The sequence below is a fragment of the Numenius arquata genome, chromosome 1, assembly GCF_964106895.1.
Source record: "Numenius arquata chromosome 1, bNumArq3.hap1.1, whole genome shotgun sequence".
Classification (NCBI taxonomy): Eukaryota; Metazoa; Chordata; class Aves; order Charadriiformes; family Scolopacidae; genus Numenius; species Numenius arquata.
The window spans coordinates 107,917,958-107,936,633 of NC_133576.1; the positions used below are offsets into that span (position 1 = coordinate 107,917,958).

General features: G+C 42.8%; 1 protein-coding gene across 1 annotated transcript; it reads right to left on the reverse strand.

Annotated features, from left to right (window-relative positions):
* Window positions 1-8,975: 8,975 nt before the first annotated feature.
* On the reverse strand, window positions 8,976-14,776 carry LOC141466202 (snaclec convulxin subunit beta-like). The gene is given in 7 exon segments (XM_074150007.1): window positions 8,976-9,053; window positions 9,343-9,471; window positions 10,477-10,497; window positions 10,500-10,588; window positions 11,203-11,233; window positions 12,874-12,951; window positions 14,771-14,776. Coding segments are annotated over 7 exon segments (432 nt in total).
* Between the last annotated feature and the right edge of the window lie 3,900 nt (window positions 14,777-18,676).

Here is an 18,676-nt window from a genome sequence, read left to right on the forward strand (position 1 = left end):
CTCAATAGATGAACCATATTTTTTATCCAATATGTGGACACTTTACACAGGGGAAGCAAAACGGTGTCCTTAAGGTGATTGGCATTATTAGCTAAACATGCAAATGATGAACCTAGAGGAAAATAGGTACCGAAGGAAAAACACAGGTTGTGATTCAGGCTGAGACAGGGGTGTTGGATGGCAACTACTCTCCGCAATAGTTGAAAGAAAAGCAGAAAACGTTTTTTCTCTGCAGAAATCTCAGACTCATAAAGCTGCTCAGGAGAGATCAGAAAGCAGCCTTTATTCACCAGGAGGGGCCTTGTGGCTTTGTGAAAGGTGTTGGCTTGGTCTCTTCCAAGGCACTGATTTGTAAGCGTACATTGTCTCCTGCCTCATATCAGACTTCTGCCTTCCTGGTGGTGCTCAGGGCTTGGGCTGCGCTCTGGCTTCTCCACAATCCATCCATAGAGCTGGAGTCCACTTTGCCCAGCTGTTGCCGGGCTAGAGCAGGGTGACAGGTTAACCTCCATGGCTGTCTTCCTGCTGATCTGAGCAGTGAATTTTCATATTATCCAAGAACCTAAGGGGGTGAAGGAAGTTGTCTTTTTCCTTGAAGTGTCTGGCTTTGTTTCTTTGCCTGGCTCTGTAGCCTCAGCCCAGTAAGATTACTTGATACTGTTTGATTGGATGAACGCAGAAGCACTTCAAAGAGGAATCCTTGGAAAATATCATTGGTAGTATTTGTGCCAGTAAATTGTTTCCTTTGTGGACAAAAGCCCTTAAGAACAGAGATGATGGTGTTATTTACCTGCATGTAGGCATCTATTGACATCTGAGCTGTGTGCCCTCCTCTCTGTTCATAGCTTTTGCAGAGAAATAGGGGCTTCTAGGTGTCATTCACTTCACCATACCATAGGTGGCTGCCTGTGGTTAGAGGAATTGCTCCCTAAACACACCAGTTTTTTCCCAGAGCCTAGGGAGGGAGAGTAGGTCGACTCTCCCTAGATGAAAACATAGGCAGATGTTGAGGGTTAAGTAAGTGAAACCCTCTCAGGCTTTCCTTTTGTCTGCACAGAATATGGCAAAGCAGATCTGTGATTTGTCAGCGTGGGCTCCCAAGGCACTACCATCCTGTAGCTCATCAACTCCGATAATGATGCTGGGAGACACAGACACAGGGAAAAGGAGCTCTTCTAGAAATGTGAATTTGTGATATATGCTTTTGCCCGCATGATCAATCTCTCACTTCTAAAAAAAAAGAATTCTCTGTCTTGCCCACATTGGGGATACTGTTAAAGCTGGCTCAGCTAGTGAGGTGGTGAGGAGATCAACCTCTTATGCTTAATGTTGTCAGTGATCTGCATGGACCAGCACTAATTGCCTGTAGTCGTAGATTGTTCTTCACTAGCAGGTGAAGTTGGGCTTCATCTCTGGCCACTCAGGCTCCCAGCCCAGTGACCACTTAGTAAATCAGACAAGGTTTAGCAAGAGTGGAAAACACTTCTGTGATAACTTAGTATAACAATGGCCCAGAGAAGTGGCTCAGAAGACACCTACTCATCTTCTCACCCTTGTACACTAGTGCAGTTCATCTGCCTCCTTACAGTAAAATAAAAATGATGTGAGGTCCCACTGGTTCAGTTCCCAGATGAATGGGGTCAAGTCTCTTTTCTGTGAAGTTTTGAGCAAGAGTCTCCTTATTTCTCTTTTTACTGTCTGCTTTTCCACTGGGCCATCTTTGAAGAGGCATTTCTCTGTGGTTAACACAGGTCCTGGCCAGTGAGACTGAGCACTTCTTTGACCAAGTATTTTATTTCTGGGCTACTAAACACACAATGAAATTGTTCAATGATATTTCCTTCTGATGTTGGTTTTTGGTTGGTTGGTTGTGTTTTTTTTTTCCTCCTTTAATAAGGTATCCCCTTCATAAGTAGAATGTAACATTTCAGGAAGAGAAGTGCCGTTTCCCAGGAAAAGCTGCTGGCAGCACCTCCAACACCTTCAAGGAATGATGAATTCAATCCAATATGTGTGCATGGCATAGGGTGTTTTATTACCCCTTTGTGTATTTGGAGCCTGTGTATTAATCATCACCTAGAAGCAAGAAGAAAATTGTTAGAGTCTCTTGAGGTGAAGACTGTGTAAAGCAGCGGAGGGCTTTGTGGTGTATCGTAGTGGCTTGGAAGCTGAATTAACCTGCATTTTTTTTTTTTCCCTTTAGCACAACCAACCGTGGCTACAGAAATAGATTTCTTACTGTAGAAAGAGAAAAGCAGGGTTTTATGTATTTCCCACCAGCTCAGAGTGAAGAGAGCTGTATTTTTTCATCCTTTTGGCATGGTGATACAGGATTAGGTGCATTTGATCTATGTCATTTGTGGATTCTGGTGGGCTTTTTATTAAAATTCTATGTCATTTACCTTAGCACTGATATACACTTTTAATAGTGGAAGGCAGATTTCTGACTTGGCAGAAAAAAATTAGTTGGTTTTTTTTTTGCTGTGATCCGAGGATGATCTTTAATCTCATCCATGTATCTGCAAGTCGACATGTAGCCAGCATACAAGATATAGAGAAAAATCTGACACCTACATGTTTGCATGAAGAGTTATGCTTTTTCCTCCTGGTTAGTGGGAGGGAGAAGACAAAAAAAAACATCAAAAGCAAAAAAACCCCAAATAATCTTGCTATGTTTGTTAGGAACACGAAATGTAATACAAAAGTGGCAGGTCAAATTAAATGTTCTTCTGGTTCTGCATACTAATTCCAATGGTGATGAAAACTGGAGGTTTAGGGAAGAGTGTAAGAGAGGCCAACCAGTTGTAGCATTTCCTCCTAATACTTTCTCAGCCTTCACACTCATTAAAGTTAGAAATGTTCTGAGCCTGACCAGGGTTTGTTGACCTTCAGTGGACTTCTGTAATCTTTTCAGTCTTCCTTGGAACCTATATATACTTTCTGGATCTACAACTCCTTTGTCAAGGAATTCTGTTTGTGAAGAACCTTTTTCTTTTGTTTATTTTGAATTTGCTTCCTATTACTGTTATTTGATGTCCCCCAGTCCTACTATTAAATCTTGGCATAAGTGTGAAGTTGCAGGTTAGTTTTGCATGGAAGAATGTTTCAGAATGCCAATTGAGGGCCATTTTTACCAAGCAAATACTAAGATTCTTTGCAATTTTCTTTTCTTTCCAGAATATGTTTTGGTGTGTCATTCTGGACCATGCTATCACAAAACAAACTCTATGTCTAGTTACTAGTATTTACCCCTTTTGCTTGCATGCTGTGGTAGCCGCTTACACAAATTAGGACTAAACTTTTGTTTGCATAAGCTCAGAGAAGTGTGTTAACATGACACCATTCTAATGTCATCAACTGCCTGAGGGAAAAGAACCCACAAGTCCGGCCAAACATGTTGGTTGATTGACTGATGGCAATAAAATCATTGCATGGGGTGACCACAAAGTTCAGATGGTTTGGCGAGGCCCCCTCAGCTGTATTGTCTCACATTTGTCTCCAATTGTCTGCGAGTAGACAATTTAATGAACACCCGGTTAAATGTGTCTTCTGTGGAGAGTGGTGCTCCCCTCTCCATGCCTCCACGTTGTGTTTTGCCACACAAGAACAAACAGCCCAAACATTTCAAAACAGGGTCATCATCATTGCAAGAGAGCATGGGAAACCAGAACAGCAAATTAGGTCACAGCTTTTTAACAAGCTTTCTCCTTCATCAGCTCTGATGGTCTTTTTCATAAATTAAGCTATAAACTCTCAGGGCAAGAGAGTATATCTTCCTGGCAGCATGGATAGCACCTACAATAATGAAACCTCCTTCCTTCTTATGGCCTCTAGGCCTCACCATAATATAAATTATGAATAAAATTATTCTAGTTCATAGTCACAGCATATAGACAGATTGATTCATGTAAGTTGGGAACATAATAATTAATTACTTTTTGAAAAGGAATTAATAATAATTATTCCCAAACATATAAAGTTCTGGGAGTATGCTCAATTTATTGTTTCAAAATGGATGACCTTTTCTCTTAAATAGGATGTGGGTAAGTTTTCAAACCTAGTCTTCTTGGGTGCCTGTGGGTCACATTTCCAAAAGCACTTGGATGCCTAAAGGTGCTGGCATGAAAAGTTCCACCCCAGGAGTTTTTCTCCATCTTTTGGCAGGCAGAGGTAGTGGACATGGTGCTATCATGCTCTGGAAGGAGTCAGGCTGGCTGGAAGGCCAGGCTGCAGGGCTGGAAACTGAGTTGAGGTTTCTCTCTCCAGTCGCTGGCTCTGTCCTGCAGTGTTAGAATAGGCCATAAACTTATCACACCCCCTCTAGCACCTCATTTCTGCCCATTTGTAAACAAGATACGGTTTTTCTCACTTTCAGAAAGTGCTTCAGGATCAGTGAATGATAAAAAGTGACCATGCTCATTCTGGGGCAAGACTTGAGTTCATTGTCCAAGGTCTTCCAATTTCTGCTGACCTTGCCCGCAGATATGCTAAATTGTGAGTTACTGCTAACTGTGGTAAGCTAACTGTGCTAACTCTGTTGGGAACAAATATTCATTAGGAACTTAACTGAAGCAATTGCTTCAGTTTAAATGGCTTAACAGTGAGCCACGGAATGCAGATTATGCTACAGATCCTGTAGTATGGTTTGTATAGATGCTGAAGATACAGAGTTTGCATTATGAAATCCCGAATTCATTCGTTCTTCTTCCCTTGCTGTGCAAAGTCTTTCCATCTTGAAAAATATTGGTTATAGCACCTCAGTTTTCTTAGCATGTGTGCACTCCACAGGATCAGCTAGGACTTCTTGCAAAGAAATTCTTACCATTGCAGAAAACTTGTGTTGCAGGTACGCAAACTGAATGTGTGTATATAGTTAGGGAATTAGGGATTGCCATCATGGGAGTGTTTAGAAGACTGACAGATCAGGGAAGCTTTAAACTTTTAACTAACTCCATTCATTAAGAACACCCTTTGTGCTCTTGGCTGAGTCCCACACATTGTTCAACATCATCACTGTCTGTACAGAACTCTTGGTTTTTAGCAGCCATACCGTAAGTCAGCTGTGAGCATACAACACTGTAGAGATGATGCCTCACAGTTGGCACTGATGGCTGTGGTCTTTGGTGGTGCCTAGTTGTCGAGGTTGGGTAATCAGGTTTGAGAGCTCATTGATGAGAGAAGCCAGAACTGAAGTGGGCTTGGCTTCTTTTTTCTCTGATTTTTTTCTTGCTTATGCCTAATGGTTTTATGCTATTTCCTGCTCTCAAAATGAAGGAACTCATCTGCTCCTGGAATAACTTATCTTGTTTTTGGCTTTGCCATTCATTCTTCTGGTGTATTTGACAGAATGTCCTGATTGTTTGCAGTCCCTTGCACTTATCTTACCCTCTGTCTGGCAACTTCTGTTACTTGGATGCCAGCTACCTGCAACGACACTCATCTTTTGTAGTCATGTTGCTCACGTACTTATGCCAAATGCTTCTACATTGCATCTTCCTGTGCCTTGAGTGTTACAAAATACCTACATTCTGTTGTTAGTTGCACCATCTTTGTACATATTTGGGTTGAAGGCAAATTAATATTAGAATCATAGAATCATAGAATGGTTAGAGTTGGAAGGGACCTTAAAGATCATCGAGTTCCAGTCCCCCTGCCTTGGGCAGGGACACCTCCCACTAGAGCAGGTTGCTCAAAGCCCCATCCAGCCTGGTCTTGAACACCTCTAGGGATGGGGCATCCACAACTTCTCTGGGCAACCTGTTCCAGTGTCTCACCACCCCCACAGTAAAGAATTTCTTCCTGATATCTAATCTAAATCTCCCCTCTTCCAGTTTAAAATCATTATCCCTCATCCTGTCAATACACTACCTGATACAGAGTCCCTCCCCAACCCTCCTGTAGGCCCCCGGAGCCTTCTCTTCTCCAGGCTGAGCAATCCCAGCTCTCTCAGCCTGTCCTCATAGGAGAGGTGCTCCAGCCCTCTGATCATCTTTGTGGCCCTCTGCTGGACCTGTTCCAACAGGTCCATGTCCTTCCTGTACTGAGGACTCCAGAGCTGGATGCAGTACTCCAGGTGGGTCTCACCAGAGCAGAGTAGAGGGGCAGAATCACCTCCCTCAACCTGCTGGCCATGCTTCTTTTGATGCATCCCAGGATGCTGTTGGCTTTCTGGGCTGCCAGTGTGTATTGCCAGATCATGTAGAGTTTCTAATCCACCAAAACCCCCAAGTCCTTCTCCTGAGGGCTGCTTTCAAGCCATTCTCCGCCCAGCCTGTATTTTTGCCTGGGATTGCCACGACCCAGGCACAGGACCTTGCACTTGGCTTGGTTGAACTTCAAGAGGTTTGCACAGGCCCACCTCTCAAGCCTGTCCAGGTCACTCTGGATAGCATCCCTTCCCTCCAGCGTGTTGACTGCGCCACACAGCTTGGTGTCGTCACCAAACTTGCTGAGGGTGCACTCTATCCCACTGTCCATGTCTCCAACAAAGATGTTGAACAGCTCTGGTCCCAGTACTGACCCCTGAGGAATACCACTCATCACTGGCTTCCGCTTGGACACTGAGCTGTTGACCACAACCTTTTGAGTGCGGCCATCCAGCCAGTTCCTTATCCACCAAGTGGTCCATCCATCAAATCCATGCCTTTCCAATTTTGAGACCAGGATGTCATGTGGGACAGTGTCAAATGCTTTGCATAAGTCCAGGTAGATGACATCTGTTGCTGTCCCCTTGTCTACCAATGCTGCGGCAATATCATAGAAGGCCACCAAATTTGTCAGGCATGACTTGCCCTTGGTGAAGCCATGTTGGCTGTCACCAATCACCTCGCTATTGTCCATGTGTCTTAGCAGACATTCCAGGAGGATCTGCTCCATGATCTTGCTGGGCACAGAGGTGAGACTGACCAGCCTGTAGCTTTCCTGGGTCTTCCTTTTTTCGCTTTTTGAAAACGGGGGTTATGTTTCCCCCTTTCCAGTCAGTGGGAACTTCACTGGACTGCCACAACTTTTCAAATATAATGGAAGGTGGTTTAATTATATTCTGATTAATACATTTATAATTTCTAGGTGTCACAGACCTCTGTTTTGCTACACCTGCGTATTTGCAATGTTGTCCCCCTTTCTGACCTGACTTTCTGTGGCACAGCAGGCTTGTAGCTTTTACTCTCTTACTGCCTGAACACTGGTGGCCACACTGTGTGGTGACCTTGTAAAGCAGATGGATATTTTGTCAGCCTTTCCATGGCTATTTCTGCAGCTATTGAATCTGGAAATAGCCTGCTGGGGAAGGAAAAGGACTGTATTCAGTGACTAATAAGGCTCTTCATAACTCTACCTCAAGGACACAGAATCCTTTGCTCTCTCTAGGGAAAGCAATCCTGCCAAAAAATAAGGTCAAGGAGTGGGCCACATCTCTAGCAATATGATGTAGTATCATTTGTAGAAATGATGCTTGAATTAACTGGTCAGTTTGTTGCTTCCCCTTTGAACTCATCGTGTTACTTTGATTTGGGAAGCTGCATTTCTTGGTGGACAGAAGGTTTGAAGAATGAGAATGAGATCCTCCTTGACTTTGTTCCCAGCTCTGATACCATCTTCCCTTGTGACCCTGAGCAAACCACAGTGGATGTTATTAAAATACTGGAATAACAGCCAGGAAAAAAACATGTTTGTATAAAATATTTTTCTTTTCTTGGTATGGTTGATGTTCCTTGAGATAATTACAGGGAAAGCATTGATTCTGAGGGAACACAGATATCCCAATGCTCAGGAAGATGAGTTTCTGGACTGGGCTTGTGTCTGGTGCCCTATGCTCCTTGGTGGCCCTCCTGGGCAGGACCACACCTCAGGTGGCCTAGGTGAAAAGGTATGTGCTAGATGTTTGTTCTAACAGCAGGTGAGTCTAATCCCCAGGAAGTCCTTGATTCACTCTTACTCTTAGTTTGTTCATACCCTCAGTTTACTCATGAAGGAGGAAATATGACACTTGCTTTATAGAGAACTCTTAGGTAAATAAGGCAGCTGCTCTTTCTATGATATATATATATCATTCCCTGAGGTTGTGCTGGATAATGGGATGGCTGAAATGCTAACTAAATTTTTGCTAGTGTCCTCATCCTTCCTAACTAATGAGGTCTTTTGTCATGACCTGGATGACTCAAGCAAGCATTCCTGGCCTAAGCTTTTCCATTTACCTTCTTGGATAGTGAGGGAAGGCACCTTGGAATAGGAGCTTGTAAGTAACTGATGGAGTCAAAAGCAATAGGAGTCCTTACAACTAAGGAAAACAAAGTGAAAAAGTTTGCCTTTGGGGAACGCAGTCATGTATCATATTGAGAACTTAGACAAACCTAACCATAATAGCAAGGTGTTTTTTTTAAATTTAACAAAGTGTCATCCTATGCAGTTCACAAAGTGGTGCACCACCTCCTGGGCTCAATGATACACTCATGAATTCTCCCTATGATTTGGGCCTCATCTTATAGCTCTATTGCAGTTTATTGAACTAGCCATTTAACTACTTAAATATTAAAAACATTCAATTAACTTTCCTTGAGTCTATCTGGCACTAAGAAAGGAAAAATTCTAGGGTTTAAAATGTATGACTCAGCATGGTTAAATGGTGAAATGAATAATGTTTTAATGAGTGATTTGTAATTATTTAATAATTAAAGAGCTCTTATGAATATTCTTGAACACCCTGTGGAAAATCTAAATGGTATGCTGATTTCATCAAGCATTCAAATCTAATCAGAATTTATTTTTATAGCATCATTTTAAACATAGTCTACAAGAACACTGCCACAATAATGCAAAAGGAACAGAAAAGTGTCATGCTATAATAACTCTGCTTTTTTACTATAAGATCTTGATTTTTCCATGCAAAAGATTTTTCTACATTAATGGATTGCAGCTGAACTCTGTTTCAAGTCCCACTGCAGCCAGTCAGGTTTCATCAGCGGTTCAGTGACAGGTTAAGGGGGCATCAGATTTGGTTCGTAAACGCAGATGAATGATAGCCTCTTGGGGCAGGGAGACTGGTCCCATTCACCCTCGCCCGGAAACAAAGACAAAGAGAAACCACAAGGGAAAACAAGTAGATGTGAAAAGGGAACTATTTCACTCCTGACATGAAATCATTCAATCTCAGCTCAATCTCTGGAAATCCAATTTTCTTTTAATTTGTGTTTCCATAGTATGTACATCGCAGCTTTGGGCAACATTTTAATAAGATGATGTTTTCTCTAGCTAATCCTGGACATACTCATCCCAGAGGGATAGCAGAGGTTCAAGAGTGAGGTAAACTATATGAATTATAAGTCACCCCAGGTTTTTCTTAACTCCAAAAGTCAGGCAAATTTTTATGTTAAACAGGCTGTTAACTAGTTCTCTACCAGCTCTGAAAAGGGATAACAGAGGCCTCTGCATGAAGGTTGTCAGAGGTCCATCACTCCATTTCAAAAATGACCCCTGCAGGCAAAAATATAACTCCAGGAGCTTAACAGAAACTGCAGGTTGCTATTAAATTCTGAAAGCAGCTTGGTACGCTTATATTTGCTAGGATGGAAGAAGGACTGAATGGGGGCCCTCTTCCACATGGATGTCGATACAGTTATTGCTTGTGGGGATATCATTGTCCTGTAGAGCTGCATGAATAATTCATTTTTAATTCCATATTAGATTAATTTCACCTCATCCTCTCTTCATGAATTGTCCTCAAATAAATTGTAATTTTCTTGAATATATTTGTTATTCAGAATAGACTATAGCACTCATGAGTAATTCATTGCAGGTAGGTGACATTCAGAATTTGAGACGTTCAGAATGGACACACGGGTCATTTTCGTGCTCTGTTACATAGGTAAAACTTACACAATCAAGTTTCTACTTCAAACATGCATTTACCAATCTGAAATTCACTTGCTTTTACTATTCTACAATGTTAATTCTAAATTCACCATATCATCGATAACTCCAGTAGATTCATTGGCTGGAATACTTGGAAGTAAGAAGACGTGCAGAATGAATTCATTAAAAGAATCCGAAAGAAAATATTCATGCAAGCTTTTTATAACACCAAGTCTAGTCTAGTGACCTGACACTCTGCCAAACAGAGATTAGAGAACTTATTATCCACTGTCCAGCTTCTCCTTTGAAATTTATACCCCAACTTTCCTTCTTTAGATGATATAAATGGAATGTGATGTTGATCAGAGTTTGTCACTTCAACTTTTTTTCCCTAAAACTCCCACCTTCCCCAATTCCCACCCTACAAAACCACTGAAAGATAAAAACACATAAGCTTTTGATAACTCCTTAGTTTTACTGAGGTCGAAAAGAATTTCCACGGCTCCAATGGGAAACTATTCACTTGAAAGCAAAAGTGTTTTCTATAGTAGAGTTTTTTTACCAATTGAGTCGTAAAGTTATTTAAGCTGATGTTTGTTTTTTCATTTCTGGTGATGGAACATTTGCTTTTTGGTAAGTTCCCCCCACATCCAGAACTGGGTTTTCTTCTACCCCTGAGCGAGTTTATGAAGGAATTCATTCTCACCTGTACTAGTGATGCTAGTTAGGTGACCTTCTGCTCTTTCAAGTCCAGCAGGTTTTCTGCACAGTAGAAAGGGTTAAACATAGGAGATGTGAAATGGCTAGAGCTTTGTGAATAACAGGTAAGCAAAGCAAAATGTGGAACAAATGATTGGGCATTGGAAAGGGACAGGGCCTTCAAAGAAAGTCCAAGAAGGGGAAATCTAATGGAAGTGGAAATGTGAAGTGACAGGGAAATCCATAGAAAGCTTGCATTTTCAAAGGAAGAGAAATCATAGATGAAAAAAAAAGAGGAACAGAGAGAAGCATTGCTCAAAAAAGAATCAAAAACCTGACAGTGGGATCCAAGCAGCTATTCTGTGATTGTAAGTTGGGCCTGTAGCGTAAGCAATTACATGGGCTTTCTGTACAGCCAAGAGGTATCTCCAGACTGTCATACACCCAGTGTAAGAAAGGCATTGCAGGGGAGGTAGGACAAAGTGGGTGTCCCTGGAGGGCCCTACTGAACAGCACAGCCTTGGTCCCTCCACCTTTTTGACAGCTAAATTCAGGCAAAATGAACCTTACAGTGAAAAGAATCACGGAATCACAGAAATGTCAGAATTGGAAGGGACCTCTAGAGATCATCTAGTCCAACTCCCCTGCCAAAGCAGGATTGCCTAGAGCACATTACCTGGGACTGCATCCAGACGGGTCTTGAAAATCTCCAGAGAAGGGGACTCCACAACCTCCCTGGGCAGCCTGTTCCAGTGCTCTGTCACCCTCACCGGAAAGAAGCTTTTCCTCATATTTGAATGGAACTTCCTATGTTCCAGCTTGTGCCCATTGCCCCTCGTCCTATCACTGGAAACCACTGAAAAGAGTCCGGCTCCATCATCCTTCAACCCACCCTTTATATTCTTGTAAGCATTAATATGGTCTCCCCTCAGCCTTCTCTTCTCCAGACTAAAGAGTCCCAGCTCTTTGAGCCTTTCCTCATAAGGGACATGCTCCAATCCCTCAGTCATCTTAGATGCCCTACGTTGGACTCTCTCCAGTAGTTCCCTGTCTCTCTTGAACTGGGGAGCCCAGAACTGGACACAGTATTCCAGTTGTGGCCTCACCAGTGCAGAGTAGAGGGGGAGAATGACCTCCCTTGACCTACTGGCCACACTCTTCCCTTTGCAGCTCAGGATGCCATTGGCTCTCTTGGCGACAAGGGCACATTGCTGGCTCATGGACAGTTTACTAAGTACCAAGAAGAGGTATAAGAAGACAAGTGAGCAGAAATGGAGAGATTAGAACTTGTCCAAAAGGATGTTACTTACGGTGCTTCTTTCTTATGTTCCCAGCTAGCTTGGGAATGGAATAAGCAGGGACAGTTCTCCACTCTGAGTCTTTGAAAACAGTCCCCAAGAGTTTGCCTTTGCATTTGATTGGGAAGGATTCTCTTTCATCCATGTCTTGAAGCAAGGGCCTGCATTGTACCGGTGTTTAGGCTCAGGGGAAAACTCTTCTCTTCATCATCCTGAGGCATTTAAATTTCATACACCCTTGTAGACATGGTTCAAGAGGAATATGGCACCCCAAGGCAAACATTTATGGGAGCATTGGTATTTGGCTTCTGAAAGACGCAGCAAGTATTTTTGCTACAGGGCTTCAAGTTACAGGGCTCACCTGATATAATCTGAGCAGGTAGCAAGGTGAAGTCAGAAGACCTTTTAGCAAGTATCTCTTGTGAAGTTGGAAAAGGGTTCACTATTCACAAGGAGTTTGATAAATCACAGATTTATCTATGCCTAGCCAGGTAGACATCGTGCTGTGTGTTGTGTGGGAAGAGAAGGGAGAAACCCCTCAACTATAACCCTTCAGTTTTGTTTCCTATTACAGTCAAAGATCCCCAGGAACCTTCTTGACTTCTCTTCACTGGTGTATTATATATGTCTTATTTTTCCACATGAGGAAAATAAATCCCATGCTCAAAACCCTTGACATAAAAAGGAAGGCAGGAAGACATGAGAAAGGAATAGAAGCTCCAGAAGGTCCACGTTCCAAACAGGATTTGGTTTGTTGCTACTTGAGTGTGTCTTGTAGCGAGGCAGAGAGCAACTAATCTCACCAGCAGCACTGAGCTGTGAATTTTGGTCAACGCAAAGACTTGTGTTTTTTTGATATACAAGAGGAAAAGCAGAAAGAGGGGAAGAAAGAGTCAGGTACATGAAAGACAACTGTGGGAAGTAGAGAAGAAATTATGGATAGCCCTGTTTGGAAGAAGCCAGTACCTTGGATCCATTCTCTTTTAAGTAACAACAACTTTTGTAACTAATTCAGCCTTTCTGACACAGATTTTGTGGATGAGTCTTGGTGAGGTGGGTCAGGAATTACACTACATCCAGAATTAAGTCTGCCAAAGATTAAGAACTAGGCATTGCAACGTTTCACTGTGGAGTTCTCAACACCAGAAAGAAACACAGAATAAACACAAAAGGAAAGTCTCACTAATTTTTTCCAGAAGATAGAGTATTATCTCCCTATTATCTCTTCTGATTTAACTAAGCTGAGTTCAGCGCTTCACAGGGACATTCAGTAAAGTAAAACTACAAAATGAAGGGCAAATGGGCTAAAAAAAGGGCTAGTACATGTTCAGGGTCTTGCCTTTTTTTCCTCTGTCTTCCCCCCCCAGAAAAAAAAAAAGTTAAAACACGTAAAGCATCAGCATATGAAGAGCACTAATTTAGGAGTCAGATGCCATTTAGGTTATAAGCAGAAAGAGCTTGCTGCTGTCATTACATGGTCCAGTGGGTGCAGCTGTGCTTCAGCAGTCCATTTCAATGCACGGTGCAATGCATCACAGTTTGGGGAGTCTGCTCTGGACCTGCCCTCTGGAGAGACACCAGCAGGTTCGACAGGACAGCCCTGAAAGGTGTGCGGGCCTTTGTGCATTCCCAAGACTCAGCAGCAAGTGGTTTGGCAAGCCTGAAGCGTAGTGTAGTAGTCCATCTTTGCTGGGGAAGGCTTGTCTCTGCAATAGTAATAGGGAATTCAGGCTGGTGCATCACGTTGCTTTGGAGAAGGAGAACAAAACAGATCTGTCAGACCTGAATTAAGATGGATTTTTGTTGAAAGTTCTTGGAATTGATTTCTTTCCAGTTTCCTTCTTGGTAAGTAGTCAGCACAGTTGGGTTCAACTTACAAAATATCATTGATTTCTCTCCCCAAACCGCAGATGATTCAGCTTGTAATTTCCTTTACAATTATAGAGCAGGTCTCCTTAGAAACTGCTTGTATCCATTCAAAGTTTCATCTTGTGGAAACCACATTTCCCCTCTCTATGGCCAGATGTGCTTGGCATGAGTCCAGACAAAAAAAAAAAAAAAAGGAGGAGGAAGGTACGATAAATATTCTCCTGCTCAGATTCTCTCTTTTCTGCTTCCTGAGAAGAGATTCACAGCATTACAATTTCAGCTCTCTGAGTGCTTTGGGATCTCAGATCACCCCAAGCAGTGGGGTCAGCTATATGGCTGTTCATGGGTCTGCAACAGAAACAGCCAGGGTGTTGCATAGCCTTGCTCCTCTAAGATAGGACAGGGTGCAACACAGAGGTCATGGTCTCTCTACCCTGATACAGTGTCACGCCACCAAAGGCTGGTCAAGCCAAGCTGATTGCACAATTGGCTCTTCCTTGGCTGGCTGTCATATGCTTCTCCTCATATACAACTTCAAGGACACACAGGGGAAGTCTCCACCTTCTCTTGGCATTCCCTGTGAGTCTTAAAGCAACCCATCCTCATGCAGGCAGTCCCTGTCGTGGAAATTGCTTGGCTTCTGGGTTTGAGAGATAGGCTCAGATAAACCACAGGATCTAGTTTGGACGGATAAATCATAGCATGTAATGGCAGTTTGCAGAGCTTAGCAAGAGGGAAGCTTGTGCTGGGGCAAGGTCACATGCAGAGTGTCTGTAACCTCTGCTCTGCCCTCAGTAATTTTCTGAAAAGGTCAAGATAACATTAAATTCATGTTACATTTACAAACAAAACCCCCTCGGATCTTCTGCCTTAGTAACTGCAAAGTGAGTCTGTGCTGGTGACGGAGGCAAAAACAGTCCCAGTTTGCCCTTATGTTGATCTTCATTGTGCCACAAGAAACCCCCAGAGTGATTTAATTTCAATCATTGCAGTGGCTGTGGATCGACACTTGCGTAAACGATGTTGAAATCTTATCTGTTGTGTGGAGAACTTACATCCATACCAGTAAAGAGACAGAGAAGGCATAAGGAATAGATAGAAGCAGAAGTGATGCCTCTACAGGACAGAGTGTTGCAGGTATGTATAAATGTGTTTCTATATATAACATACACACCTTTATGAATGTGTATGTATAAAGGTGTAGATGCATATGTTTGTGCACATGCCTCACACACAAATATGCATAACAGCTATGCAGGTGTATTAAAAATATGCAAAGAATATTAAACCCCACTACCTTCCTAATAAACTGAGAGGGATCTAAGAAAAAAGATATAACAGAAGAAGAGATAGATCCCAGTTTTATGAACTTGTGCTCTTCTTCCCTTTTATTCCTTCCTCCTTTTCTCTGTAAGGAGATATCTCTGTCCTTGAGATATTTATATCAGGCCAGCTTTTGCCAGCATGGTTCTTTGTTCTGGAAAATGAAATCACTTCCAATATTATATCTGAAAGCTTTTATTGTACAAGCGCTTTTCCTCAAACATAAGTGGGTGAGATCTGGTCTTCCCAATATCTTTGTGTACATTGCTTTAAGCAACTTTATGTATCAGGCCCTTAATCTGAATTGAGAAATCACATAGGGCAAATTCCTGTCTCAGAAGGGGAGGCAGCGTGGGACACAGCCATCACCCCAGCATTTCAGATAGCACTGTGAAGGTGTTTTCTGAGGCTAGGCAGGTATGTGTGTGTAGGTTTAATTTATGTAATTTTTTTTTGTGTACTGTGGTGTGGATAGGTGCCTGCTCAACCCTGCGTCAGCTACAGGGCAGCACCTGGCAGAGACTTTGCATAAATTCTCCCTTTGGGAGAGGATTTTCACACAATGCCAATATTGAAGTCTGCTGGTAAAACAATGTTATGGGACAGAGCGGAGAAGCTTTGCAAGCTCTATTAAATTTACATAGACTCCTACACATTTCCTAAATCCTGTTCAAACATCCTCATGTACAACAAATAGCTTCCCATCTCCCTAAAAAAGCACTGATGCATAGTGCACATTTGCACTGATGCACTTTTTTAAAAAACAAATATTTAGTAAAGGGGCTGAAATAACCTCTTCCTCTGTACAAATACAGGCTACAAATACCCCACTAGGCCCAGAGAAACCTGTTCCTTACAATTAATCTTGACTCTTAATTGGGGGTCGGTTTTGTTTTGATGAGGACATACTTTTTACAGACACCACAGACTGGAATCCAGGTCTTCCTAAGATGGGCAGTGTGGGTGGTTGGGTGGTTTTCAAGAGCTTGCTCAGCAGTCACCTGAGGTCTAAGTGTCCAGCAGCTCTCTGGGACACTCTCTTGGAAGTCCTCTCTGGGACATGTCCCCAAGCATGGTAGATGCCTCTTACCGACAGTGCAGGAGAACGAGATCTAAAATCACATCGGGAAACCCTTTCTAGTTGAGCTTCTTTATGTACGGACTGCAAAACCGCACTCGAATTCAGAAAGCTGTTTTGTCTTCCAAGTAATACAATGCAAGATGCGCAATGAGCAGCAGTGGATGAGGATTATTGTGCTAATCCTGCAGAACGAGGGGAAATAAGTGACCAGAGTTTTCTACCCACTCTTCAGTCTCACCACAAAATATTTGTAGAAGACGTCATTTCCGAGTGCTTGCCATTTGCAAAAGCAATCTCTCTGCTGCTGCCAGATGCGTAATTCCTACAGGTGCTGATACATTTCATTGCCTCTTTTTGTTTTGTTCTTGAATAATCTGTGAATTAACCGTGATCATCCCAAATGCATTCATTACCTGCTGCTATTCACTGCACGCTTTTGACAAATAATCCTTGGCTTGTCGGCTCTTTGTGAACAGCCATATTCCAAATATTCATGCAGATGCATAAGATGCGTTGTCTGCGTCTTTCTCCTGACTCGAAGGAATTAATTCTCAGCAGTAGGGTTTTAGATTGTGAATTAAAAATTTTATTTCTATGAATATCTTACAATACTTACTGGAAAGTTACGTTCTTCCTCAGTCATTTGATACTATATTTGTAGGGAATTAGTACAGAAAGTTACAAGGGTTTAGGGATCACACCTAAAAATGTGATTTTTAGATTTTCAAGATTTTCAACAGACTTCACAGCCTACAACCCCCTGATGAAAGTCAGTGGGACACTGTAATTCCATTTCATTAGGACTTAAACGAAATGTTCCGCCTCTGCCTTATTAGCACAGCTGAAGCCGGCTTGTTTGAATGACAAAACATTTTCATAGGATTTTTCTGGGTTTGTTCTTTCTGCCTTCATGAAGATGTCTGTTTGCTGTCTGGTTTTCACAGCATGGACATGTTCTGCTTCCCAAAACAGGACGCGTGATGCTACTCATTTGCACTCAAGCTCTCAGCAGCCCTGTGCGTCCACGCAGAGGTGGTTTTTAAAGGCTGGGCAGGGGTTTCACAGGGAGAACCAGAGCAGTCAGATGCATTGCAAAACAGAGAAGATGCGGTCATCTGAAAGAAACAGCGGTGCAATGGCTGAGGTTGTGCAAAACACTGAGATCTGTTCCCAGAGCTCTCTGTCACACTTTCTGTCTCCTCTTCCTCTACCCCTGTGTTGCTAGGATATTTGTCAACAGAATAGAAATGGTACTGTTCCTGGGGAGAAATAGAATTTAATATTAATACTATCTCCTGTGGAAAAGTGAGAGAGTGAGTCAGAGCTGAATAGAGTTTGTTTTATATATGAAGTCTTTCATTCTGCAAGGTAAGTCAAAGCACAGCGCTGTGAATTTAATGCTACCAGCTTGGGTGGCTGTGTGGGCAAACACAGCAGGCTTTAGGCATTAAGCAGCAACCTGCACTGCTGCAGCCATTAGGAGCAGTTTCACTAACAAAGAAATAGAGGAGAAATACTCATCAGAGTCTTTCTCAGTGGGCAGTATTTGATAGGTGCCACAAGAAGCTTTGAATACACACTGGGCTGAAATTAGGCAGGAACACCTCGCTTTAAATGGACTCTGCTTTGTCTCTGTCTTTCCAGCCTTCTTCGCTTTTTCCTTTCTTTATATTCCCCCCCAAAATGAGGCTGCTCTGCTCTTCTCATCGGTGAAGAAAACAAGCAGCTTTGTCTCATTTGAGACAGAACTTTGTTCATTTGAGAAAGAACTCCCCCTTTCCTTTCAGTGACCTTTCTGACATCTCTCATCATATTTGTCCTGTGTCCTGCCATGTCCTGATAATATGTCACACCAGATGCTGTTGTAAGTAGCTGGGGCTTCCCCACACTTTAATTCCCTGGGGAGATGGAGTTTACCTGCTGAAGTAACCCTCTGCAGCCCTGCATGCTGGTGTATAGATATCACCGCCTGGTCAAACCATCCTGGCAAATGAGAGGCCACAGTTACTTCTATGCTGTTCTGAGATGCTGCTTTCCCCTTTTGTGGCCAGTCATGGACAGACATAAGAGGAAGGAGGAGAGAAACGATAGAAGAGCTGGGGGAAAATATGGTGTTTTGTTGATGCTTGCAGGATCCAAGGCAGATGGTCAGTCACAGATGGATGCTTTGGGCTGGCAGGTCAGCCACAACAGCTATCACTCTGGTTGCTGGCTCTCTTCCCCAGTTAACTGTGTGGCCTGGTCATCTCTCTCTCTCTCTTTTTTTACAGATCTTCCCCAGTCTGGGCAGCTCTGGATGGCTCATAACATCTCAGCCTGCTGGCTGCAGTACAGTCAGTCTCAAGATGGCTGAAAAGCTGAGTGCAAGATGGAGGGAAAAGGCAGATAATGGAAAAGGCACTTTGAGGGAATGGGCAACAGGAGAATTGCATATTTCTGGGTCCTTGCCTGTGCAGTGGATATGATTGGGAAGGGCTCCAGTGGGGATCATGGAGCTACTGTGATTCTTCAGGTCCGAAAGGCCTTTGTTATTGGAGTGGTGCAGATGCAGGCTGAC